This window comes from Panicum virgatum, chromosome 6K (genome assembly GCF_016808335.1).
Source record: "Panicum virgatum strain AP13 chromosome 6K, P.virgatum_v5, whole genome shotgun sequence".
NCBI lineage: Eukaryota > Viridiplantae > Streptophyta > Magnoliopsida > Poales > Poaceae > Panicum > Panicum virgatum.
The window spans coordinates 30,693,604-30,719,921 of record NC_053141.1 but is presented as its reverse complement, the minus strand read 5'-3'; the positions used below and the strand labels follow the sequence as shown (position 1 = coordinate 30,719,921).

The 26,318-nt window shown below is 43.9% G+C and overlaps 2 protein-coding genes and 1 pseudogene across 5 annotated transcripts; 2 read left to right on the top strand and 1 right to left on the bottom strand.

Annotated features, from left to right (window-relative positions):
* Positions 1 to 2,738: 2,738 nt before the first annotated feature.
* On the top strand, positions 2,739 to 10,273 carry LOC120712208 (rRNA (cytosine-C(5))-methyltransferase NOP2C-like). 3 transcript variants are annotated; one of them, XM_039997930.1, is made up of 14 exons: positions 2,739 to 2,948; positions 3,457 to 3,538; positions 3,668 to 3,772; positions 4,076 to 4,223; positions 4,427 to 4,564; positions 5,254 to 5,316; positions 5,863 to 5,984; positions 6,392 to 6,620; positions 7,075 to 7,307; positions 8,146 to 8,246; positions 8,752 to 8,833; positions 9,398 to 9,462; positions 9,741 to 9,849; positions 9,952 to 10,273. In XM_039997930.1, exons 1-14 carry the CDS (start codon positions 2,779 to 2,781, stop codon positions 10,096 to 10,098), a joined length of 1,794 nt encoding a protein of 597 aa, XP_039853864.1. In that variant the 5' UTR covers positions 2,739 to 2,778; the 3' UTR covers positions 10,099 to 10,273. The 3 variants fall into 3 exon arrangements, with proteins under 3 accessions (XP_039853864.1, XP_039853863.1, XP_039853865.1); XM_039997929.1 differs by having other exon boundaries at positions 3,457 to 3,772; XM_039997931.1 differs by having other exon boundaries at positions 3,457 to 3,772; positions 9,741 to 9,867.
* Positions 10,274 to 11,248: 975 nt separating this feature from the next.
* Positions 11,249 to 13,068, top strand: LOC120712207 (annotated as a pseudogene). The gene is made up of 2 exons (XR_005690755.1): positions 11,249 to 11,441; positions 11,812 to 13,068. The product of XR_005690755.1 is annotated as a GDP-fucose transporter 1-like (transcript).
* A 458-nt stretch (positions 13,069 to 13,526) lies between these two features.
* On the bottom strand, positions 13,527 to 15,222 carry LOC120712206 (F-box protein At2g26160-like). The gene is made up of 2 exons (XM_039997928.1): positions 15,101 to 15,222; positions 13,527 to 15,002 (listed from the first exon to the last, which is right to left on the bottom strand). The coding sequence occupies exon 2, from the start codon at positions 15,000 to 15,002 to the stop codon at positions 13,725 to 13,727; it is 1,278 nt and encodes a 425-aa protein (XP_039853862.1). The 5' UTR covers positions 15,101 to 15,222; the 3' UTR covers positions 13,527 to 13,724.
* Between the last annotated feature and the right edge of the window lie 11,096 nt (positions 15,223 to 26,318).

The following is a 26,318-nucleotide window of genomic DNA, read 5'->3' as shown; positions in this document are numbered from 1 at the left end:
GAGGGGGCTGTTGGGCTTGGGAGCTCCAGGGGGCCGAGGGGCATCCGTTCCGAGGGCTAGCTCGTGGCGGGGATGGCCGGGGAAGGGGGCTCCATGGTGAGCTCGAGCTCCGGCTCGGTAGTGGCATAGGCGGCCTTCCTGCGCGCGAGCAGGGAGGGCGATGGCCATTTTTATAGGCGGGCGTGAGAGGGAAGGAGGACCTGGGCATGGCTTGCGTTGCCTGGGGGAGGGCCGAGCGGGAAGGGCGCGGCCGGGACAGGGCGCAGCGACGGGGCGAAGCTCCCCATACCGCAGGGTGGAGCAGCTGCCCCAGCTACCGGCGGAGCCATGGAGCAGACCCGAGCCACTTGCGCACGGCGCAGTGCGGGTCCCGGATCTCCGCCGCCCACTTGGCCCACGGCCGCCGCCGCCTGCCACAGTACTTACCCTCATCCTCCTCCGCTTGCCCACGCCTCCGGTGACGACGCGGCTCGCGGAGCACTCTCCCCCATCCTTGTTGTCGCTGCTCGACCCAGTCCCTACCGCCGCGAGGAGATCGGACCTGCCGGCGCAGTGGCGCACCCGTCCGCCGTCCGCGCCGCACCCGGCGCACACTACGGCAGGAGCAGGAGCTGGAGCCGGAGCAGACACGGCCGGCGGCACCACCTCCACGGTCGGGAGCGGAACCCTTGCCGCCACTGGCCAGCCCCTTGTGGCCTCGCCCCCTGCCCTGCTTCCCCTCCCACCACGGCTCCGTCTGCTGCCTCGCGCTGTCGGTCTGATTCATGAAGGGGGAGGCGGAAGAACAAGGGGGCGGCGGTGGCGACTCGCGTCAGCGACCGCGGCGGCCGGCCTCGTCTGCGCCACGGCGCACAGGAGGTGGCAGTGGGCCGCGGGCATGCCGAGCTTGGACGGGTCGAGCGGTGAGATGGGCACAGCGACGAGCCCTGCGCGCTGGCACGCGAAGATGAGCTTGACGAGGCAGTGGCCCGGCGACGCGAGCAGGAGGACGGTGTCGCCCCTGCTCGCGACGGCGTTGGGCGAGGGCGAGTCTGCCCCACCTAAAATTTCCGGCAAGCTTCGCCACTGGCGACGGCGAGCGGCGTTTGGCGTCGTGGTGGCGCCGCAGCTGGCAGGGGGCGCGTGGCGTGTCTTCGTGGAGCCAGGGATGAATGGTTTGGGGAAAACCAGGTGAGGGGAGGCGGGTTTGGTCGGGGCGCAGCCACGCAGCCGGGACAGGTGTCGCCGGCGTCGTGGGCTGGGAGCAGGAAGCAGATAGAGGAAGAAGATGGACTCAAGGGCATTTTGTAATTAAATCGAAGTGCGTGTTTCTTTGTAAACTCAATTTTTCTCCTGTTTCCTGAGGTCAAATGAAAAACTTTTGAATACAAAACTAGTTCAAAATGTCAAGATCTACAACTTTTGTTTCAAACACTTTTTCATTTGAGCAATGGTTTGAAAATTATTTTAATACAATGAAAAGACTTAATGATTAAAGGAACTTGTCATTTCATGCACACACATATACATACACAATGTTTTCAAAACATATGCATAATTTGAATTGTTCTTATTTATTAAGCATGATTCTAGATTTATTAGGCATGATATCATGTTTAAAATTTCTTGTTTAGCATTTTAAAAACCTGTGACGTCACAAAGAGCATTGTCCAACCTTCTTAAGATAACCGTGAAGACATGGTGAAAAAGCTTAAGAAAAGGTCAACCGTGGCTTGCTTCAAGTGCCATCCAAAAGGCCATAAGTCCAACAAGTAAGAAAGTAGAGGTAATACCTTCACTAGAACTCTAAAGACATAGGAATTTTTTCTATCCCCGCCAACTTATCTCTTGTTTGTCCTTGGATGAACCAATTAGAATGCTAGTTCCTCCACTCCCTGTGCAAATATGATACTCTTGAATACTCATGGGTGAAGTGCTACAATAGTATTTCTGTATGCTTGCAGATTATTCTGTGAATGTTAAGAAATACCAACACTTATTTATTTTCGTGCAAGAGAATATGGTACCTAAGGACTATCAAGAGCAAAAGTAATAATACCCTTTCTTTCTTTGATTGGAACCAGAATACCTTGTCCCTTCCCAAAGGCGGATGCACTGGGGGGGGCGGGGGGGGGGGGGCCTGAGGAGGGCTCCCCTACCTGGAAATATAAATTTATATGTTATGGAAGTACTTCATGATATAAGCATAATAATAATAATAATATAATGCATTTGTACGATTGACTTCAAATAGCTTTTTTAATCCATGGTTAGAATAAAAAAATATTGACTACATTACGAACAAATATCTCGGAAGAAATTTAGACACTATTTGGCATGGCTTAAGATAATTTTGACTTCGTGACTGTAGCGAGCAAAGCCGGGTGAAGCCTCTAAAATTTGGCTTCACCGGCTTCTCACTCCCTCACATTGACTGTAGATCAAAGCAAGATAGGAGAGTTTTGATGAACAGCACCGTAACAGTGCGATACAATAATATACGGCGCTCGTGAAGCTGAAACTGAAGTCGGCCTAAATTATACCAAACGGGTCCAAATACCTCGAAATTCTCTTATGGCCAGTTTTGGGGAAAAATTCGGTGGCGGGCTGCAAACTGCTCTCGGCCGCCTGCACTGAATTTTTTTCGCAGTTTTGGCTCCAAGGGCCAAAGCCCTGAAAGTGCAAACCCCTGCCTTCCCGATTCAAGCCGCCACACCCCCGCCGATAACGCCACCCCCCCCCCCCCCCCCCCCCCCCCCGCGCCGCCGGCCTCTCCATTGGCATCAGCCGTCGCCGCGGATGGACTCCTCCTCTTCCTCCTCCCACTCTCCCTCCGCGGCGGCGGCGCCCGCCCCCGACGCGGGGCGGTACACGTTCAGCCCGAAGCTGCGGTGGCAGCCGGAAGTGGAGGAATACTTCGCCGCCGCGTACGGCCGGGACCGCTTCGCCCGCATCTCCGAGGCCCTCGCGTGAGTACACCCCACCTGCTAGAGGCTGGCTCTGGCTTTACCCCCTTCTCCCTGTCAGTTAATTCCTGCTGATTCTAGGATTGCTGCATTTCCTTTTGCTCCAAGTTCTGGAGCTCTGTAGCTGTGTAGCGTGGTATTCTACTGGGTGTAGCCAGGAATTTATTTTTTTTCCATTGTTAGGGGGGCCAACAGTGTTGATTTATCTAATAATTTGATCAAATATAAAATTTTCAGTGCAAAATTACAGATCATAGGGGGGGGGGGGGGGCAGGCAGTGGTATATCTATATATGATCCGTGTCTTTGTACAAGTTAATCAAATGCACTACGTTTTGTTTTAGTTAATTACGGACTGCTGGCACTTGGGCTCGCTACTTGCTTTTTTCAGAAGTATGAAGTATATGTCCTAGGTGCTTATTTAAGTAACTGACATCTGAACTTCCGTGCAAATTTCTAATCCATGACAACTATTACTGTTCTATATGACTAACTATTGCTTTCCTGCTCAGGCGTCCTTCTCGTTATTCTTGTATTCGTGTCAATACTCTGAAGTCTTCCACTGATGCTGTCATGCATAAACTTATGGACCTAGTATGTGAAAATGGTCTCTCTGATGGAATCTATGGCATGGAGATTGTAGGTGGAGACCAACCACATGAACAGAGCTCCCTGGTCCGGAAGTGCCCCTATGCTGGCCTTGAAAACGTTTTGTTTGTTCAGGGATCAGGGCCGCATGTGTTGAATTATAATAGTCAACCAGACCAATCTGTTAAGGAAGTAATTGTAAGCCGAAAATGTGCAGAATCAGTTCTTCGAGGTGCCCAGGTATATTTTTTCTTTTCTTCAATGTGTGCCTATATGTAGCTGTTAGAGTATATTTGGTGGTATAGGAAATATCTCGTGGAGGCTTCTTGCCTCCAAGTCTTGTACCTCTATATATTCGCCCTCGAGGCTCAATGCAATACAACCCACAATTCATGCGCAATCTATCCTTGAAACATTTGCTATTTTTTACTTTTATATTTTTATTTTGAAATGTGACCATATACCATCTACACAAGTTCATTGCTACTTGAAAATCTGTACTAGTCATTTGATCTCTTTTCTCCAAATTTGCTTTGCCTTCAGGTGTTTGTCCCTGGTGTTTTAGCTTGTAGTTCACATGTTGAAAAGGGTGATAAGGTTGCAGTCTCAGTTGCCATTGAGCAGCCCGTCAAGGATGGTGGGTGGGCTGTGGGTATAACACGAGGAACTGTTTTACAGGGATTGCAATCAGGCAAGCTTTTTTTATTAGAAGTTTAGTTCTTTTATATACTTGTTAAATAAACTGATTTTGTTTCCTTTGTGACTTGTGAGTGTCTATTTTCCCTTGGCATAGATGGTTGCTCTGTGTTCTATTATTTCTATCTTGTGCTGCAAGTTTTTTCCTTGATAAAAGATGCATATTCATAGAGCTATATAATATACTCCATGTTGCAGATGTACATTATGAAGAAAGGAATGGTTTGTACATTGGTCAAGGGACTTCTGCAATGCCGAGGTCTGGAATATTTCGTGTCCCTCATGGGATTGCAGTAGAGATGACTGAAAGGGTATACAAGCTCCCATCTTTCAATGGTATATCTGCATATTTTTTACATTTTTCGGATAATTTTCAGCAGCATATGTAAGCATCTTTCAGTGTATCACAGCAATCTGCATGAAAGAGAGATACAGTCTTACACTTTTTAGTAATAAACTAACGACAAATTATATTGACCCTTGATTCTCCTCTTAATGAAAAACGTGGTCAGGCATGGTCGCTAAACAAAATATATTGACCCTTGATTAGCAAGCAATAGATTACCATTTATCTGAATGGTATTTATATCATTTCACCCTTTAGCTATAATTTGTGCAGCTATCCAAGCTTGCCAAACAGCCTAGCATTGGTTATTTGCCCCGCTGTTCTCTTGTGGCAGCTACCAAGGAATTCCATCTGGATAAGCTCCACTCCTCCCCACTTTCCAAAAAGAATAAGAACAGAACATACCTTAAGTTATGTTTGGGCTTCAGTTCCATTAGAAGCACACGCACAAATCACTTCTGTAAAATGGTGTCAAATGTTGACACATGCTTAATTTTGTTACATGCATGCCAACTTTTGAATTTTATTAATCTACTTTTCTGCGGTTAGGATTGTCAAATCAATACTCTAATTGAGTTGATATAAATGCATCAACTACTGTATTTCACTATTTTTTGTCATTTTCTTTTTTTACCCCTTCAAATCATTAAGCTTAATTGTTGATTCATTTTTTCATTAGATGTGCTTGAAGGGGAGATATTTCTTCAAAATTTACCAAGTGTTGTGGCTGCTCATGTCCTTGGTATGATTTTTTTTTCTCTCGCTGCTTAATGTTTGATCCAATATTATCATCTTTGCCGTAGATTGATACAAATATCCAACATGCATTACTTATATAGATTGTGTTCGTTTAAACCCAGGTACTGAAGTATAGAAAACCAATTATCATGGCTGAGAAAATTGAATTAGCTGAACGATTATTTAGAGGATGCTTCAAATAATATGAAGGACTCGTGATGAAACATGGACATGCATATTCAACTTTTTTTTTTGTTTCTGGAACAAATTCCATGTTCAAATTGCACATGTTAGAAGAGATCATTGCATCTATTGGCTCCTAGTCGAGAGAGAAACTAGGGCTTCCTTGAGTTTGCAGCTTTAACCAAAACCATTTTGCTAAGTTGTTTTAAAAATCACATAATCTTGCTAGAAATAAGCAGTTGAATCATGGGCTGTAATGATTCTTACCTCTGCATTTGACTAATTTTTGCATGTTGTACAGTTCATTATTTCGTACTGCGTTGCTAAAAGATTTTGGCCTGATCTGTATTGTGTGTCCCATTTATAGATCCCCAGCCAGGCGAGCGAATACTAGATATGTGTGCAGCTCCAGGAGGAAAAACAACAGCAATTGCTATCCTTATGAGGGACAAAGGAGAAGTTGTTGCCCTTGATAGATCTCACAATAAGGTGAATTATTCCTTTCAGATCAGACCAATATACCTGGGTCAAGGTTTGAGTCTCTTATATAGTTTCACGAACACATATATCCTTTCATAGCAAAATGCCAGGTATAAGTGGTGCGTGCAGTTTTTGTTCTGTGCAACACTTTAGATGGTGTGCAGTTGGAGCAAGGGGCACTCATTTGCATTCAACCTAGCCTAAATTTTCTTCAAGGGGTTAGGCAGACAAAGTGGAGGTAGTAAAATGGATTTTTTCCCTATTACTTAGGGGGATTCGCCCTTATAGACACAGTTGAATCCTGCTTTAATGCAATGACATGCAGGTGTCCTGCATGTTTGTTCAGAAAATTTATCCTACATGTTTAAGTACAGGAATTTGTAATTGTACATCTCTAACATGAAAGTAGATACCAGGTGATGGATATTCTGAAGTTGGCTTCAGAGATGGACTTGAATTGTATTAAAGCTTATAAACTTGACGCCCTCAAATCTGTACGGAAGACTGATGAGGCAACAAATGTTGGCATGGGTGAAGCAATTAAGACACTGGCAGAGGACTCTGGCCCTTGCCATGTCACAGTAGATGTCAGAGCTACTAATGTAAATGAAGAGAGCTCAACAACAACGGTGGTGGTGCAGTCTGGTAAGGAGCATGCAAATTTGCACCCAGTCTTTGTATGATTTTCATCATTATGCCAGCTCATGCATTATGATTCTGAGTCCTTATGGGAGACTGCTCAGTTTGCAAGTGTTGGAGATTTGATCTTGTTTAAAGTGGCATTCTTGAACAGCGACTGCAAATATGTCGTTTTAGGATTTTTGTTATTAAATTTTTTTCAGTATCAGTATATAAAAGGATGCATGGATTCAGAAATCACAACATATTCTTGATGTTAAAAATATTCAGGATGAAGACTATTTCAATAGTATGCAACTCATTTGACTTAAAATACTATCATAAAAAATGCTACTCAAAGTATTTCAAGCAGTTTCTATGTCCCAAACAACTTCTATTTGGAATGAGAGGGAGTAAAAAGTCTGATCATTACACAACCTGTAGACTAGATCACTCTAAATGAAGTCTTTTCCTGATACAGAAACAGAACAACTATTTTCAGTAGATGACAAAAACCCAGAATCCAGAAAATATGTTAGCAAGGCTGAACTCAGGAAGAATTTACGGCGGATGAAGAATGGACCAGGAAGAAATAATTGCTCTGGTGGTAGAGTTGAAAAGTCAAAGGGATTTTTCCCTAACAGTTTTGATCGTGTCCTCCTTGATGCTCCGTGCTCTGCACTTGGCTTGAGACCTCGGCTCTTTGCTGGCGAGGTAAGTTTCACCTAATCTAGTGACTCAGTGCATCAGGTCCTTCAAATTTCACTTCTGCATTTTCTCCCTTTGTATGTTCATCCTATATAAACAGGAAGCACAGAAAAGTCAGAAAACAATAACTCCTGGTCCTACACCTACTATATTTTATATTAGCAAGAAACATACATGATTGAGATCTTATCAAGCTCCATGGGACTTTTCAACAATTATGGTGTCCATAGTTCAAGTACATAGTACATATAGACTCAGGAACAATCAAAACACAAGGGTGTGTACATGGTACATATAGACTCGGGAACAATCAAAACACAAGGGTGAACATTGTAGGGATGCTGTGTTTAATTAGTGTTTACTGGATATAATGGGAGTTAGTTCCATTCTTCTAAAAAATACTTGGATTTCTATTCTTCATAAATTAAAATATTGGGCTCATTGTTGTGAATTTATAATTTGAGAAAAACATTGTGATTAGAGAGTGGACAATGCCACTATTTTGCCCACCTGCAAAGCAATCAACTCCTGTAGCAGTATATGATATGCACTATTGCAGTAGCCTCTATATAGTATTAGAATTTAACATTCTCTGATGATACTCTTTTGAATATTATTTAATCCGTTGTGTATCTACTGTCACCTGGATTTATGAAACTCCTGAATATCATTTTTTTTGGGGGCAAGTATTTCATGAGGACAAGGATTTTTCAAATTGAGCTTGATGTCATCTGTTCCAGTTAATAGCTTAGATGTGCATCTGCATGCACCTTGACACTTTAGAATATTTGCTTGTACTATGACATGGAAGTTTCTTTTTTTCAAATGCATTGCACTCTGACAGGAAACTCTAGAGTCACTGAAAACTCATGCAAAGTATCAGAGGAGAATGTTTGATCAAGCTGTCAAGCTAGTTCGCCCAGGTGGGGTGATTGTTTATTCAACGTGAGTTTCTGTTCAACTTTTATACTTCAAAGAACTTGTACAAGTAGTTACTTTAGCTGGTAGCTTGGCAACCAATGCTCCTAAGGTCATATTATTTGCCTGTCCAAAATTGAACATAAAGAACAGGCACATGATACTACAGTGCAGGTAGTGATTTATTGCCTGAAGTTCATCGTAATTGCTGCATGAATACCACTATACCAGACATAAATCTAGTCATAAATTTACATTTTGCCATTACCCATGTAGTGAAGCAACCAACTAGTTCCATGTTGATATATTTTAGTAACTATCCTTGATTGCCATTTGATCGAAGAACTGAGTATTAATCCTAGTTTGTGCACAAACAAACAGCTAATTTACATGGTTAACCATCTGCTATCTGCATGCCATACAATACATACTGGTACTGTGGTATATGTGGCCCGCAATTCAAAGGAGAAACAGGAGAACTCAGTGAATAGTCTGTTTATTGGTACTTGTCTTTTTTTCTTCTTCTTTGCAGGTGTACTATAAATCCAGGAGAGAATGAGGCCTTGGTGAGATATGCATTAGACACCTACAAGTTTCTGTCACTGGTATCACAGGTAAGTTCCATTATTTGCAAGATAGGCTGAGCAATGGATCAGTGGATTAATTTGTACATTGCTCAAACTTTTCATCACTGTTGTCATAAACTACATCATGACTCAGGTACTGGAAAGTAGATTGCAAAGTAAGAAAGGAAAAAATTAATAAAGCTGTTCTCCATTGAAGAAAAGAAAGGGAAAACCCTAGACCTCAAGGGAAGACACCCCCCAGGCATAGCCAAGTAGGTTACCAGGCTTCAAATGTGGGCTGGGATGGGTGGTTTCAGTGACCCCCCAGAGATACCACTCTAGCCAGTATAAATCGCGAGAAGCTGGTCATAGATTACAAAACTATGTGATATATAACTGTTTAATCTTTTTTCAAACTGTGCAATGAGGCTGAGTTTCTGAGGAACTTGATTTGATAGTTTTAAACTGATAGCATGCCACTTTAGAATAAAATCTTGTACTTTTGTAGATCTCCTGTCCTGTCTTCACATTATTGTTCAAAAGCTATATTTTTTCGCTATTTGTTTCAGACTACTTAAATTTTCCCACATCAATTTCATTCTTTTTTTTCAGCACCCAAAAGTTGGAGGGCCTGGTATTGTTGGTTCGTGTGAGCTATTCAACAAGACATATACTGAGTAAGATCGTTGTTAGTTTGTTTGGAATTCATAGTCACAATCTCATTTCATTATAATGTCAAATATTGGCAACTGCCCCTAAAAACTGGACTAGGATAGTTCATGTAATTGCTGGTAATCTGGTGATTTCAGTCCACAAACTGGTCTGGATTGTTCTCAGGGTGCATCCTGAGTACTTTTCCTGTCGTCAAGCTGGACAGATATTTCTATTTCAACTTCATACGCAGCTTACTGAAATTTGCTCTTCTAACTCTGAAAATAAAATTATGCCTCTATAGGGAATGGTTGACAGAGCATGAAGCTGAACTTGTTCAGAGGTTCGATCCATCGTCACCAGTGGATACAATTGGTTTCTTCATTGCGAAATTTAATGTTGGAGAGAGACAGGTCTAAATGGATGGGATGGTAGTATTTATGCATCCGATTTCAGATGTTTGACCGCTGCAAACTCATGGCATGGATGTCAACTTTCAGCTTCCTGTCATGTAGATGATGTCTGCCAAGTCCCAAGAGCATACTTTTGGACAAGGGAGATTATACGGCTATACCCATGGAGGGAACTGCAGCTCTTACCCCCTGAAATTTTGCCAGGTGTTCAAAATTCACTGTTGTTCCAGGAACCATTGTTCATTATGATGAGATGATGAGGCGACTAAGATTTCGAATATTTTGACATGATGCTGATACATTGTCGCCGTTTGAGCATTGGCATGGAAAGGGAGATGATGTAACCTCTAAAGAGGTGACTGTAACTGAATTTTCGGACTTTCCATTTGAAAAATGAAAATGTCACTCCCTCCGCTTCGCAATAGTTACCATTCTAGTTTTGTCCTAAATAAAACTTTTTTTGGTCTCTTTAACCATCAATTTCGAAACATTCGTATAGTATCTGAATTGATAATCAAAGATAGAAATATTTTACTTACAACGAAGCTAGAATGGACTGCTCCGTGTACTTTAAACGGAGGGTATAGCTCAAACTGTGAAATGCTAAGACAGAAGGCGGCACCAGCTCCATCCGGCTTCGAGCTTCGAAAACATTGAAATTTGAAGACCGTTGGGAAATTGGTCCTGTTTGGTTTCCTGGTAATAGTTGTACTAGAGAATTCTCTAACCGCGTGATTTAGAGGATGGTACTGTAGCATCACTGTAGCCAATCATTAATTAATTACTATCATTAGATTCGTCTCGAAAAGTTATAACTATTCTTAAAAAAATTTACAAATAAACTTTATTTAGCACTTTATGTATACGAGATTCTTTTCTCATGTTGCATGCACTAGGAAACCAAACACGGCCATTAGCTGAGTGGACTAACAGGTCAACGCACTTCCTGGGGCAGTGGGCTAAACCATGTGCAGTCGTGCAGAGGCCCGCCAGCTCGGCCCACCCACAGCCCCTCCACTTCCTACCCCCCCCCCCTCTGCCTGCCTTGTCTTGTCCCCTCCCGAGGATCCCTCCACTCCATCAGCTGCTCCGTCGGTAAACCCTCCACTCCGCGTTCCGTCTCCTCAACCCCCTGCCAAACATTCCGGCGAGATTCGCTCTCTCGCAGTCGCTGCTCCCTCCCTGCTCTCCCAATCGCTGTTCCCTCCCTGCGCAGCAGGCCCGTGCAGGTGCGGGGGCCAGGGACGGACGGGTCACCGCAGCTCCGCGCCGGCGCGGAGGCTGGGGGCGCGGCCGCACTCCTCCGGCGCGGGGGGTCAGGGCGGGCTCCCCCCGTCGGCACTCGATCCGCTAGGTGCGCTCTCTATCCCCTCTCCCTCCCTCCACCCCCTTCTCTCTCCTCGATTCATGGTTCTGCTCCGGCGATGTATGGTCCGCCGGATGCAGCCGGCGGCGCGGGAGTAGCGGCGATCCGGAGACTTCCAGGCCATGGCGCGCGGAGAGGGCAGGGGCGGCGCAGTGAGAAGGCAGGGGTGGGGGTGGGGGTGGGGGCGGCGGCGGGGCGGCGCGAATCCGGGAAACGGCGTATAATCGTAAATCTGCACCTTATCCCCTTCCGAGTTGTCCTATTTATCTCGTCAGGACTATTGTTATCAATGTCATGCTAAAAAAAAGGACTATTGTTATCAATGTTCATGTAGCAGCAAATTAATTTCGCAATTCTCTTCGTCCGTTCATCATTTTAGTGCATCGATAGATGTATGCTTACTCGCAATGATGGTTCATAGCTCTACTAGATAGTCTGGTATCTCATTAGTCCAGGTATCCAGGAGCAGACTGGTTGATGCCATCTTTTTTTTTCTTGCGAGGATGCCATCTTGTTCCTGGATGAATCTAGCGTCAGTAATCACCTTCTGTTACTTCCTGGTATTCCACTTTCTGATTTACCCCGTGAATTTTCAGGTCAACAAATCCCAATCCATGGCGAAGCAAGCTTACGCAACGAGCAGCCTGGTGATTGGCTATGCGCTGTGCTCCAGCTTGCTTGCCATCATCAACAAGTATGCCATCACAAAGTTCAGCTACCCTGGCCTCCTGACTGCCCTGCAGTATCTGACATCAGTGGTTGGAGTCTGGGTGCTCGGAAAGCTTGGCCTCCTCTACCATGATCCCTTCTACTTCCAGACTGCCAAGAAGTTTGCTACCTTGCTACCTCCTGAAGCATGCCAATGTCGACACCTTCATAGTATTCAGATCCCTGACACCGCTTCTGGTGGCTATTGCCGACACCACTTTCCGGAAGCAGCCGTGTCCTTCCAAGCTCACATTCATGTCCCTTGTCATTATTCTGGGAGGTGCAGTAGGCTATGTGATGACAGATTCGGCGTTCACCCTCACCGCATATTCATGGGCACTCGCTTATCTGATCACCATAACTACTGAGATGGTGTACATCAAGCACATGGTGACCAACTTGGGGCTGAATACCTGGGGTTTTGTGCTTTATAACAATCTGCTTTCGCTGCTAATGGCACCGGTGTTTGGGCTTTTGACAGGGGAGCACTTGTCAGTATTCAGAGCCATTGAATCAAGAGGGCAGAGCTGGTTTGAGCTTGATGCCTTTGTGGCAGTTTCATTGTCCTGTGTGTTTGGTCTGCTCATCAGCTTCTTTGGTTTCGCTGCAAGGAAGGCGATATCTGCCACGGCTTTCACAGTGACAGGGGTGGTCAACAAGTTCCTTACGGTTGCGATCAATGTGATGATCTGGGACAAGCATGCAAGCGCGTTTGGTTTGGTTTGCTTGCTCTTCACTCTTGCTGGTGGAGTGCTCTATCAGCAGTCAGTTACAACAAAAGGTAATTCTCCAGCACAGCGAGAGGCGGCAGCTAAGCAAGGTAGAGAAGATGACACGGCCGAATTGGATGAGGAGAACCAAAGGCTGGTTTCATCTCCAAAGGTTGTCTGAGGTATATGGCCCCTAGAGATATCAAGTTTTGTTCGTCTGTCTGCAGTAGGCACTGTTTCTAAAGGTCATATTACTCTAGGAAAGTCAAGAGGTAGCATTGTTGTTGTAGAAGAAATTCTGGCCTGAGCTCACAGTTGCATGTGCACTCTCAGGCACTGTGTATCTGTATACCAGAGTCACTATGTACAACCTTCCTGACATTTTACATATTTTAGCAGTGCTATTAAGCTTCATGGTTCTGGTATGAGATTTTATGATTGCCTAAATCTTATATGGAGGCCCATTTGTTATCAGAACAGGTTAAATATACTAAGTGGCGTTAAAATTTGGACATCTTCAGGACGTATTTCTTAGGATCGTTTGAAATATGGGCATCCGAAGTATTATTCTACAAAACGGTGCTGACAGATTGTGTACTTTTAGCTCATGATGTATCAGATAATCATTCAAGCTGTATTTTTTTATAAGAATGTTGTAGCTGTTAGCAGTTGCTGGTTTTTTTTATGTTGTCCGATATTGCTGGGTGATTCAGAAATAATTTAAGATCGGATGACTATAGTCATATCATTTTGTACAGCAGTTGATCTAATTGACAAAAACAATCATTCGATCTAAATTATTTCCTGGAAAACGATCCCACCCCAAAGACTCCGCAGTAGCCAGACAATTGAACAAGCATAGAATCAAACAAAGCTAAACCGCACAAGCCAGATCCTAAAAACCAAATACTGAACTCAAAAGGCAACCAATTTCTCAAAGCTTGCCAATAAAGAGTCAACAAGCAAAGAGTGACTCCACCTTTTGCAGAGCTTGGTTCTACTGATCACTTTTGCAGAGTCAACAAGCAGATACGCATCAGCAAGCATACTGATATTTTATAACCAACAACCTTTTACGATGGGAATAAGAGTTATGCATCAACAGGGAAGAACCAAGTGAGAAATTGTGGTTTGCTCCGCAGCTTTGACATCACGGCTTCCGGCAGTAATGCCGTGATTGTCCCATCTCTCATGTTGTACACACCAGAGTCAGCAAGAGGATCCATAGACACACCGAACAACTCTTTTGACAAACTGTCGAAAACCCTATGCATGAAGTAGATGGAATCCGCTTGAACACCACCTGCACATCTGCTAGCGGGTACTGACTTGGAGCACATTGTATCAAGGAAGATCGCACGGCCGCCCAAGCTGTCCACCTTGATCCACCGGCCAGGGGCAGTTGCAAGGTCCGCTTGGAAGACCTCAAACCGGACTGTTCTGTCGTAGCTACCCAGCTGAGCATCCGGTGGAACGCTCATCCACCGCCTCACCATTAGTAGGTTGCCATCTGATTCTGCAATGTACCTTAGGACCAAGTATCTGTGATTATATTCGCAGTTGTATACTTCCTGCTGCTTGGGGTCATCAGGGATGCACTGAAGAAAGCCCGGTAATGATTTCGTCTCAATGAGGTCACCAGCATCAAGTTCAATGACTCGAAGTCCTTCATGCCTGGTGAGAGCATACAGCTTCCCATGGAAGAAGGCAATATCACAAATCCTTTGAGAGCCACAAAACCTCTCTGACCTCTGCTCCGGAGACATGCTGAGGCTGACCTTTGCAGAGACCAGGGTCCTCTTTCGACGCATACTGATGCTGATGGCGTCAGGCTTCTTGCAAGAAGAGATTACAATGCTGTTTCCCTCCATAATTATGGTGGCGACGAGGGGATCCAGTGCCGAATCGAGCGGCGATGCCGACAGTATCACCTTCACATACGCGCTTCGTATGTGAGATTGATCATAGAATGCAGACTCGTCGAGCGCCCGGCCCACGGCAGAGGCCAGCTTGGGGAGATGGAGCGTCATGCCGGAGAGAGGATTCATAAGGGAGCAGGCGCCGTCTCCGTGCACGAGGCAGGCCAGGTTGTCGACCGCGAGGTAGCCAAAGACGCCCTCGCGGACGATGGGCGCGCACCGAACTGGAGCGCCCTGGAGGTCCACCAGGCCGCCGTCGCGGAGGGCGAGCCACGGGAGCGGCGGCGGCAGCCGCAGGTGCCTTCGGGCGGCGCCGCCGGTGCGCCAGGGGCGGCAGACCGCGCGGAGGCGGACGCGGTCGGCGAGGGAAGGAAGGTTCTGGAGAACCAGGCCCAGGAGGTCCCCCGGGAGCTCCTCCCACGACGACGGCGCCGCCGCCGCCGCCGCCATCTTCAGATGCTCCCGCACCAACAACGAAATTTCAGCATCTACGTTATCAAGTTTACCAATCTAGAGATTTGGGGTAGAGCGTAGATTAGTCCATGTACCTGGAACTCGTAGCGCCTGCCCGACGGGAGGTTAGAGGTTGGAGCCACGCCGCGGCGGCCGGCTGTAGGGTGGAGAGAGGGAGTTTTTTTTTTACTAGGGGTGGAGAGAGAGAGTTGTGCTGACTGCTGACGGGTCCGGTACGAAGGTCCCGCAAAACAATATTTAAAGCTCACAATTTAATACAATTATCTATTGTAAATATGTTCAATATTTTGATAGATTTAACTCAATATTTTGTTCAATATGTGCAACATTTGGCTTTCAAATGTTGAAACGATAAAGAAGAAATGTTGAAATTGGAAACATGCACTAGTACTTTTCTCTTCCACCAAATTAGCACATTCACCGGCTAGCCAGCAGTACTTTTCTCTCACAGCAAATCAGCACCAGCCGCACGGCCATGCGAACAGAGTGATGGAATGTAGAAAATATTAAAATAAAAATGTTGAACAGTTTTCTTCTCCGGCGAGCTGGGCGCTTCTTCCCCAGCGGCGGCGGTGTGGGCGCAGCAGCTCCGACGAGCGCGAGGGCGTGGGTAGCGTGGGGGCGTGGCGGAGCACGAGCGGGTGGGCGCGGCGGAGCTTGAACGGCGGGGCGCGGCGGCACGGCAAAGCACGGGCTAGGGGAGTCGGTGGCGCGCATGGTGAGGAAGGAGGCAGGGATGTAACACCCCGGGTGTCTGCACAGTAATTAAATAGGTGTCTGTACAGTAATTGTGTATGTTTGCTATGCATCATGTGCTTGATTTGCTTAAAAAGGATCTTTTTGTAATTATAAAAGGCTATATGTGTAATTATGATTTTATGCAAGGTCATTTCTTTAGTTATTTCTGTTTATAGCTTTTGTGGAGGGTGTTTTTGCAAAATTTCAGTGCATTTAATGCATGGCAGCAAAATTTACTTTTAAGTCTATGTTTGAAGTGAATTTGCTTTGAAAAAGACAAAATTCCTAGAATTCAAAATCCCTTCAATGATTTTACTTTTAGCTCTTGAATCTTTCGTCAAATAAATTTTTGCACAACATCAAAGTTGTAGATCTTGAAAAGTTGAATAACTTTCATGTTGGGCACTTTTCCATTTGAGCTTTGGTTTAAAAGTTATCGCTATTTTGCAGTGAAACTTTTATGGTAGTTTACTAATGTGACACTAGCTTTGCTATAAAAATTTCATGATCAGTTCTATGTTGTAGCTATTTATTTGATTTAATCCTGGTTTAGTCGACTTTAATTATGGTAATTAGTTTCTGCTCTTGTTAAATCCTGAAAATATTCCTGAGTGTTCATCTGGAGTATCTTAGCTTGTCCTGGAAGTTTGAGCTTCAGTTCATGGCTAGATCAGGAGCTAAAAATATATCTTGCTAATATGTTGTTCTGTTTTGTTTTTTTTCTCTTATTTATTTGTGTGTAGATAAAATCATGAAAAATTCACTGTAGTTAGTTCATTTCTGTATCAATCTCTTGTTAAATTTTGAGCTTCTACTTTGCTCTAGTTTGACCTGTATAATTCAAGCTTGATCTAGGTGTTATCTGAATGAAAGAATTGTTGTGATTAATTGACTACATGTCTTGGCATGATTTTTGCAGGCTAGCTTAGTCTGTTCATGTTCTGTTTAGGGTAATTTGTTCTAAATTTATTGTTGTTTGTGATCTGAGTTGTTGATTTAATTAGCAAACCTTGAGTTAAATGCTATAGGAATCAAACACCACTCATTTTATGAAGTTAGTATAACTTGCTTGTGCTGTTGATCATGATGCCTTGTGTAGTTAAATTTGTTATTTAACTACTCTATAAACGTTTGCCCATGTCTGTTTTTAATGTTGTTCTTGCATTACATATAGACACGACTGCCTTATCGGACGGGACGTACGAGCTGATCCCAGAATCTGACGGAGGTGATCTCGAAGCTCAAGTAAACACTGCTAAACTAACTGAAGCCCCGGACCAAAGTTCGGAAGAGCCTAGAGCTGAAATAGTTAGCAACTACCGAGAAAGCAAGCCCCGGGCATAACCTATATTTCAATTTTATTATCATTTACGGTTGTTATTTGCTTATGTATTTACAGTTCTTAGGAGTTGAATTGAAAACCCTAGATGCATGATCCTAGGAACCCCTGTACTGAATACTAGACTTGAGTCGACTACTTGCTAAGCTTATAAGACCGGTAAAAGTCGAGTGATTGCCTGTCACTCGCGAGCTTTATAGGAATTGTTTGTTTACTTTCTGTTATCAATATAAGGACGACAGACGGGGTTGTGATCGATATCATGACTTTATGTGAGACCCCGTCTGTGTTGATGAACTTGCTAAGGTCGCGGTGTGTGGTAGTGCTGGTTAAGTTTTTGAAAGTACTAGTCACATGCCGTCAATATGGTACGCGGCAAGCCTAGTAGCCGATTGGACCGGGGAGTGGATATACCTCCCACTCTCTCTTAGGGATAGGTTTTATTTTATGTTGCGCAACACTACGACTTCTAGGGACAAGGTTCGGCCTTGGAGCCCTGTAGTCGGGGAGAGTGGCACTATCCACAAGCCGGAAAGAAAGGTTAACGGTTGTTTGGGAATGACCCGACGGTGTTCCAAACGTGTGTGCTAGGTTATCCTTGCAAGGTTGAATTTCGATTCAGAATCGTCCGCCTCTCACGATGAAATGAGACTGCTTGATCTCTTTGCCACACAGAGTAAGAAGAGCAACATTACTTTAATTAATCTTGATGTTTGCTTAGATTTCTACCATGATTGGATAGTAGTTGCTTACATAGAATGGTTAATCAACTAGAATCTTGAAAGCTAAAACTTGAAAGTAAGGACATACTCTTTATTGCTTTTCAGCAAAAGGAAAACCAGAGCCTCACAAAACCTTGCATAGTCTAGTTAAAGTGGGCTACTTATACCCGTTGACGGTTAAGTCTTGCTGAGTATTAGAATACTCAGCCTTGCTGTTGAAACTCTTTTTCAGGTATGAGTTTTGAGGATCAAGTCGCTAGCTTGACCTATCCTTGCTCGTTGCCTCCTGGCTGGTCCGTAGAGTGGGATACGTCTTCGACCGGCAATGACTATGACGAGTGATACCATGCTTGGGCTAGCCTGGTATCATTTTTACGACGTGTTGTAGCCGTCGTGTTTTATCTTCCGCTGTTTAAACTCTGAACTTACACTTATAGTTTGTATAACTGCTTTACTTAAGTTGGTTTTGTAATAATGGTTTGAACTGGTTTGTAATCACTACTGAACTTGCCTGTGTTGTAAAATTTGTGGTTGTAATATCTCTGGACTCGCCTTCGTGCGGGGTATGCTTGTTCGATCCGAGAATCGGTGGTTGTATCGGGACGTTACCCGACAGACCAAGAATTGTTCCGTTTGAAGTGCGTTTAAGCTAATGTTGCCTTTATGGTGATGGCCTGCGCACTTGAGCCGGGATAATTTAGGCGGTTCTGCCACAGCTGGTATCAGAGCTACAAGCGTATACCAGAGGTATTGGAACCTTAAAAATCGCTTTCCGTATAAAATTGGAACAACAAGGTATTTCGGAAAACTACGTTGGAATCGTTAAGGGTTGTGCATAGAACGTAAAGTCCTAGGGAATTTTACGGGTATTACTAGGTGGTTATTTATGTATGGTTTATGTTATCTGACTTCCAGCACTTTACATTTTTGTCAAACCATACTCACAAGCAACTCTTAATTCCTGTAACGACGCACCTACGTTGAAGTAAGATGGTAAGGATCCTCAGTCAGCTGAGGGAGTCTGACCTTCCCGTCGGTGATGCGAGCCGAACGCTGCCCTCAAGCAGTGGCTTACTTGAGGTGCTTCCAATATACCGACTATTAGTTGACTATATTGGGAGTAAAGTGTACTCAGTCAGCTGAGGGAGTCTGACCTTCCTGTCGGCGATGCGAACCGAACGCTACGCTCAAGCAGTGGCCTACTTGAGCTGCTGCCAATATACCGATCTCGGTCGACTATATTGGGAGTAAAGGAACTCGTGAATACGCCACTAAGTAGCGTATGTTAACGTTGGCCATACGGCGGGAATTGTATGGCTGCCGCTTCTATAGTGAGCGATAATGTTTGGGGACGCTTTCATGAATGCTGGCATGAAAGGTTCAATGGATATATATATATATATATTCTGTCAATCTTCTGCAGGTACACTAACCGCGATTTGATAAGATAAGAACGGTTAGAGTGTATCAACTAGCTATATAGGGAGAGCCGTATTTATGTATACCACCATGCTAACCACGTAGGCCCAACGATAGTTGGCAATTGTTTATCTTGTGAGGAACGAACAGGACGTGCATGCATATTTGGTTGATGTTCTAATTGATTCCTAGTCTTTGAAGTTGTTACTTGATCTTTTTAAAGAATTCCTAGTATGAATCCTCATAAGATAAGTGTTAGTGTGCCTAAACTATAAGTGGATTAGATTTTGATTTTAGGAGCATGCGTGTTAAATGCTTAGATTATCTTGGATGAAAAAGGTGGTTTTGAGTCATGCCTTCATCCTAAGCCCCATCTTGTTGTGTTAAGGATCTTTTACTTCCTTAGAATCTCAAATGATGAACCAGTACCGATTGTGGTTTATTATTCTTTGAGTTTGGAACCATATCATCTTTTGATTTAGAATCATATTTGTTTTTCCGCAGTCCTCTTAAAGCTTTATTTGAGAAGTCTTGAGATAATTATATTACTCACATTTGAATCCTTTTTGATTCAGATGGCGACTTGTTCCCAGGTCTTTTGGGATGAGGAGGGAAATGCTCATACCGATTGTCTGTACTGGGAGGGTTTTTCGAGGATTCTTTGGGATTCACTTCGTATCTTCCACTACCCAGATCCACCCCAGTACACGAGACGCCAGTTTTCTGAGGATGGAATTAAGAAGAACAGAGTTACAATGACCATTCCTCAGCACCCCACCTTGGAGTGGCCACCGATTGAGATTGAGGTGATTGGGTACCGTCTTGTGGATGCTTTTGAGAAAGCAGCTCTCAACGCTATCACCACTTTTTGTGAGCACCATCCCGAGGAGGTAGCTGCATATCCTATTGGTTTGTTTCCAGCAGTCAGTCCTGGCAATGCAGAGTGGCTGTTCAGGGTCACACACTTTGGGCACTTGATTGGAGATGTAGCGGATGAGACTATCGAGGCAGTAGTCAGATATATGAATGATCAATCTCACTACCAGATACTTCAGCAGCGACACATGGACCAGGTGATAGACTTGGCCCAGAGTTTTCAGCGAGGCCTTCGTTTGAGGGATATTCAGATTCAGGGACTTCAGGATGCCGTTGCTGGGAGGGATACTGCCATTGCACAGTTTGAGCATCAGGCTATGGAGTATGGTGCTGAGTTAGAGCAGCGCAATACAGTTATTGGTTTCCTTCAGGGGCAGGTGAATGAGCTGCAAGCAGATTGGGATGATACTTTAGCCCATATTGGTGTGCTCCAGGGGCAACTACATGCTCCAGCTGAGCCTGCAGCAGCAGATGAGGACCCCGAGGAGATTGAGGGAGTTTCTGATCTAGATTCAGAACACGCACTTGCTGAGCCTAACCCTCAGCCGGACGAGTCTTCTTCCGGCAGTGCCTCTTCTGTGGGCAACCTCGACGACTTCTAGGCGTCTTAGACTTGTCCTAGATAGTTCGTGTTTTCTCTTGTTGTAGCTTGTACATAGGAAAGAGATGTTGTAAGAGAGCCCTAGGGAGGAGTACCACTTGTTGTATTATATGTGGTAAGGGTGAGTGATGTTAGGTTGTAAGAAAAATGCTGCTTTGGATGTAATATAAGTAGCGACTACCAGTTTGGAAATCAGGATCTTCCTACTTACCAAATCTCTTCATTTGTGCATTTTCACGCCGTTTGATGAATACTAAAGATGTTGCAAAATTTTGTGGCATGTGTGCTCATCAAATGTTAGCCTGTTGAATCTGTGAGACTAAATTTTAGTCCAATCCCTACTATGATCTCTATTGTTTAGCAGCATAGCACATAGCGATGAAGGGTGAATTGTTAGATTATTTTCTTTACCCTTTGCTCTCAGCATTGAGTATCAATACGATGGAGCCTGAAGCTATCTAACAGCTGACCTGTTCTGAGTGTTGTGGGTTGCACAGTTATGTGTTGTGCATCTTGTGCTACACCGCATCTAGTTAAATTTTGCTGATTTTGTTTTATCCAATGTATGATCATTGCACGTACCATTGATTTTGGAAGCGAGAAATATGTATCTAATGGATGTCTTCCATAATTACAGATGGTTGGTCATACTCGCGGAACGCCTGATGGCTTCGGTTGTGAAGCTGGCAGTGGATCTCAGCAACCACCGCCACCCCCGTCGAATCTGGCCGAGTTAATGGCCATGCAAACAGAGTTGCTTCGCCAGCTAGTCCAAGGGCAACAAAATCAACCACGCCAATAGTATGGAGGGCGGGAGGCACAACCAGCGGGTTACCAGGAATTCTTTGGTACCCAACCTCCGCTTTTCAGCAAAGCTGATGACCCACTGGACGCCGATGCTTGGCTCCGTACCATCAATTCCAAGTTTGCTTTGTTAGCAGTACCATGTGTTGATGCAAACAAGGCCCACTTTGCCGCTCAGCAACTTCGCGGTCTTGCACGTATATGGTGGGATCATTATTGTGCAATGCAGCCTGCTGAACATATCATATCTTGGGAGGAATTCAGAACTGCCTTCAGATCACATCATATTCCGGATGGACTAATTGAAAGAAAGTTAAATGAGTTCTTGGCTCTAGATCAGGGAACCCGCACTGTTCTACAATATGCACAGACCTTCAATCATCTGTGCCAGTATGCGGGCCATCATGCTGATACTGATGCCAAGAAACGTAATCGTTTCCGTCGTGGCCTCAATACCAAGCTCAAGGAACGTTTAAACTTGGTTCAGCCCAATACCTATAATGAGCTGGTTAATATGGCCATTACGCAAGAGGACTGTATTGCTGCACATCGTGCTGAGAAAAAGCGAAAGGCACCAACGGGACCCTCGAGTGCCCAGCCGCCGAGGTATCGTCTAGTGCAAAATACTCCACCCAGGCCTCCACAAAGAAATGCCCCAGTGGGCAGGTTTGTCTTTAGGCCGCCTCAGCAACAAGGAGGATTCAGACCTCCAGTGCCTCAGCAATAGCAACAGCAGCAGCAGCAGCAGCAATTTAGCCCAAGGCCGAATGCCCCACAGTTCAATAGTGGGAATAGTAATAATCGATGTTTCAACTGCGGCAGTACTTCTCACTTTGCCAAAAATTGTCCGCAGCCCAGAAGGAATAATCCAGGGCAAAACTCCAACCAGAACAACAACAAAGGCAAGGGCAAGAGGCAAATGGTGCAAGTCCGGCAAGGGCGAGTTAACTACACCACTCTTGCAGACCTTCCAGAAGGAGCACCAGTCATGACGGGTACTTTCTCTATACACAATAAACCCGCAGTCATATTATTTGATTCTGGTGCAACTCATAGTTTTATAAGTGCCAAATTTGGAGCAAGAATATGATTGGACTTTTGTCATACCAAGGGATCTTTTATGATAACAACTCCTGGTGGGAAGATAGCTTCCAATCAAATCACTAGATGTGTGTCAATTAAGCTGGGTAGCAAATTGATAAAGACAGATTTGATCTTGTTGAACTTAGAAGGCATGGATATTATTCTGGGCATGAATTGGATGACTACACATAAAGTACTGTTAGATATCTCTTCACGAGCTGTCGAGATAGATTCACCACACCAAGGAGCCACCATACTCTATCTACCACGACAAGAGTGCTACAACTCTTGTGCCTATGCCGCAAAAGAACTTAAACTTGAAGATATCCCTGTTGTGTGGGAGTATGCGGATGTATTTCCAGATGATTTGCCTGGAATGCCCCCTGATAGAGATATCGAGTTTGTTATCGAACTTCAACCCGGTACCGCCCCTATTTCTAAGAGGTCGTATCGAATGCCTCCAAATGAGTTAGCAGAATTGAAAGTCCAACTCCAAGACCTTCTTGACAAGGGCTTTATACGTCCAAGTTCTTCACCCTGGGGATGTCCTGCCCTGTTTGTGAAGAAGAAGGACAACAGCTTAAGGCTATGTGTTGACTATCGACCACTCAATGCGGTCACTATTAAAAATAAGTATCCTCTTCCCTGCATTGATATTCTGTTTGACCAGTTAGCTGGAGCTAAGGTTTTCTCTAAGATTGATCTTCATTCTGGCTACCATCAAATAAAGATCAAGCCTTGTGATATTCCAAAGACTGCTTTCTCTACCAGATATGGACTATATGAATATCTGGTTATGTCTTTTGGCCTTACCAACGCCCCAGCATATTTTATGTACTTGATGAATTCAGTCTTCATGCCGGAGCTGGATAAATTCGTCGTGGTTTTCATTGATGATATTTTGATCTACTCCAAGAATGAAGAAGATCATGCTGAACATTTGCGTATCGTTCTTCAACGATTACGAGATCATCATCTTTATGCCAAATTCTCCAAGTGTGAATTTTGGTTGGACAGTGTGAAATTTTTAGGTCACACTATCTCCAGTGATGGTATATCTGTTGATCCAACTAAAGTACAAGAAGTGATGGATTGGGAATCTCCTATTTCAGTCCATCAAATTCGCAGTTTTCTTGGTTTAGCTGGATATTATCGTCGATTCATTACTGATTTCTCCAGAATAGCCAAGCATATGACGGAGTTATTGAAGAAGGGAGTGAAGTTTGCTTGGAATGATAAGTGTGAAGAAGCTTTCCAAACTCTCAAAGCACATTTAACTACTGCTCCAGTATTGGCTACACCGGACAGTACCAAACCTTTTGATGTCTATTGTGATGCTTCGGGTACGGGACTTGGTTGTGTGCTTATGCAGGATAACCGGGTTATTGCCTATGCATCAAGAGCACTCCGGAATCATGAGAAGAATTATCTAACGCATGATCTGGAGTTAGCAGCTGTCATTCACGCTCTTAAGATTTGGAGACATCATCTTATGGGGACTCACTGTAATATTTACACTGACCATAAGAGCCTCAAATATATCTTCACTCAAGCTGATCTCAACATGAGACAGAGACGCTGGCTAGAGTTGATAAAGGATTATGATCTAGAAGTACATTATCATCCAGGAAAGGCTAATGTGGTTGCGGATGCACTCAGCCGCAAGTCACAATGCCATTGTCTATCTGTAGAACCATTCAATGAAACTCTATGCCAGGAAATGATGAAGTTAAACCTAGAAATGGTACCTCAAGGAAGTTTGAACCATATATCCCTTGAGCCTACACTTCATGATGGCATCATCATGGAGCAATTACATGATGACGGTATCAAGATCATCAAGGAAAAGTTATCACAAGAAGAAGCAAAGTATAAATGTTTCCGAGTGGATCATAGAGGAGTTCTATGGTTCGAATCTCGACTGGTGGTACCTAAGGATCCTCAGCTTAGAAAGCAAATCCTTGATGAAGCACATCTATCGAAGTTTTCGATTCATCCTGGTGGTACCAAGATGTACCACGATCTTAAACAAAATTTCTGGTGGACTCGAATGAAAAGAGAGATCGCCAGATATGTTTCTGAATGTGATGTTTGTCAAAGAGTTAAGGCTAGTCACTTGAAAGTAGCTGGTACTCTCCAACCTTTACCCATTCCCTCCTGGAAATGGGAGGACATCAGTATGGATTTTATCGTTGGTCTACCCACTACTCCTCATAAGCATGATTCTGTTTGGGTAATCGTTGATAGACTTACCAAGACCGCTCATTTTATTCCAGTACACACAATTTATTCTGCCAAGAAATATGCAGAAATTTATCTCGATCAGATTGTTCGTTTGCATGGAATTCCTAAGACAATTATTTCTGATCGTGGGCCTCAGTTTATAGCACGTTTCTGGGAGCAAATGCAAGAATCCCTTGGAACAAAATTGATTCGTAGTTCAGCTTATCATCCACAAACAGATGGGCAAACTGAACGAATCAATCAAATCCTTGAAGACATGTTGAGGGCATGTACTATTCAATATGGCAAGAACTGGGTTAAGTGACTAGCACTGGCAGAGTTTTCATATAATAACAGTTATCAATCCAGCTTGCAAATGGTACCCTTTGAAGCCTTATACGGTCGAAGGTGTTGAACTCCTTTGAATTGGTCACAAGCTGGAGAACGGAAAATTTTTGGGCCAGATTTAGTCTCTGAGGCAGAGGAGAAAGTCAAAGTTATCCAAGTTAATCTTAAAGCGGCTTAATCAAGACAGAAAAGTTATGCAGACAAAAGAAGAGATCCTTTACAATTCGAGGTAGGGGACTTCGTATATTTGCGAGTATCTCCTACTAAAGGTGTTCAACGCTTTGGCGTAAAAGGAAAATTAGCACCCCGATACATCGGACCATTTGAAATTATCGAAACTTGTGGACCCGTTGCCTACCGACTTCGTCTTCCATCTCAGTTGGCTACCATTCATGATGTCTTCCATGTATCACAACTCCGGAAGTGTACCAGGGTACCTACTGAGATCCTTGAACCACAAGATATCGAGATTGAATCCGATCTATCTTATAAGGAGTATCCAATCAAGATTCTTGACACCAAAGAAAGAAGTACTAGAAGAGAGAAAGTTAAAATGTACAAAATCCAGTGGAATCAGCATACTGTAGAAGAAGCTACATGGGAGACTGAGAATTTTCTCCAACGAAACTTTCCCGACTTTCTTAGAACCAATCCAGGTACCAAGTCTTTGCATCCTTTCTTCCTGTAATCTCGGGACGAGATTCCTTTTAGGGGGAAAGCTGTAACACCCTGGGTATCTGCACAGTAATTAAATAGGTGTCTGTACAGTAATTGTGTATGTTTGCTATGCATCATGTGCTTGATTTGCTTAAAAAGGATCTTTTTGTAATTATAAAAGGCTATATGTGTAATTATGATTTTATGCAAGGTCCTTTCTTTAGTTATTTCTGTTTATAGCTTTTGTGGAGGGTGTTTTTGCAAAATTTCAGTGCATTTAATGCATGGCAGCAAAATTTACTTTTAAGTCTATGTTTGAAGTGAATTTGCTTTGAAAAAGACAAAATTCCTAGAATTCAAAATCCCTTCAATGATTTTAATTTTAGCTCTTGAATTTTTGGTCAAATAAATTTTTGCACAACATCAAAGTTGTAGATCTTGAAAAGTTGAACAACTTTCATGTTGGGCACTTTACCATTTGA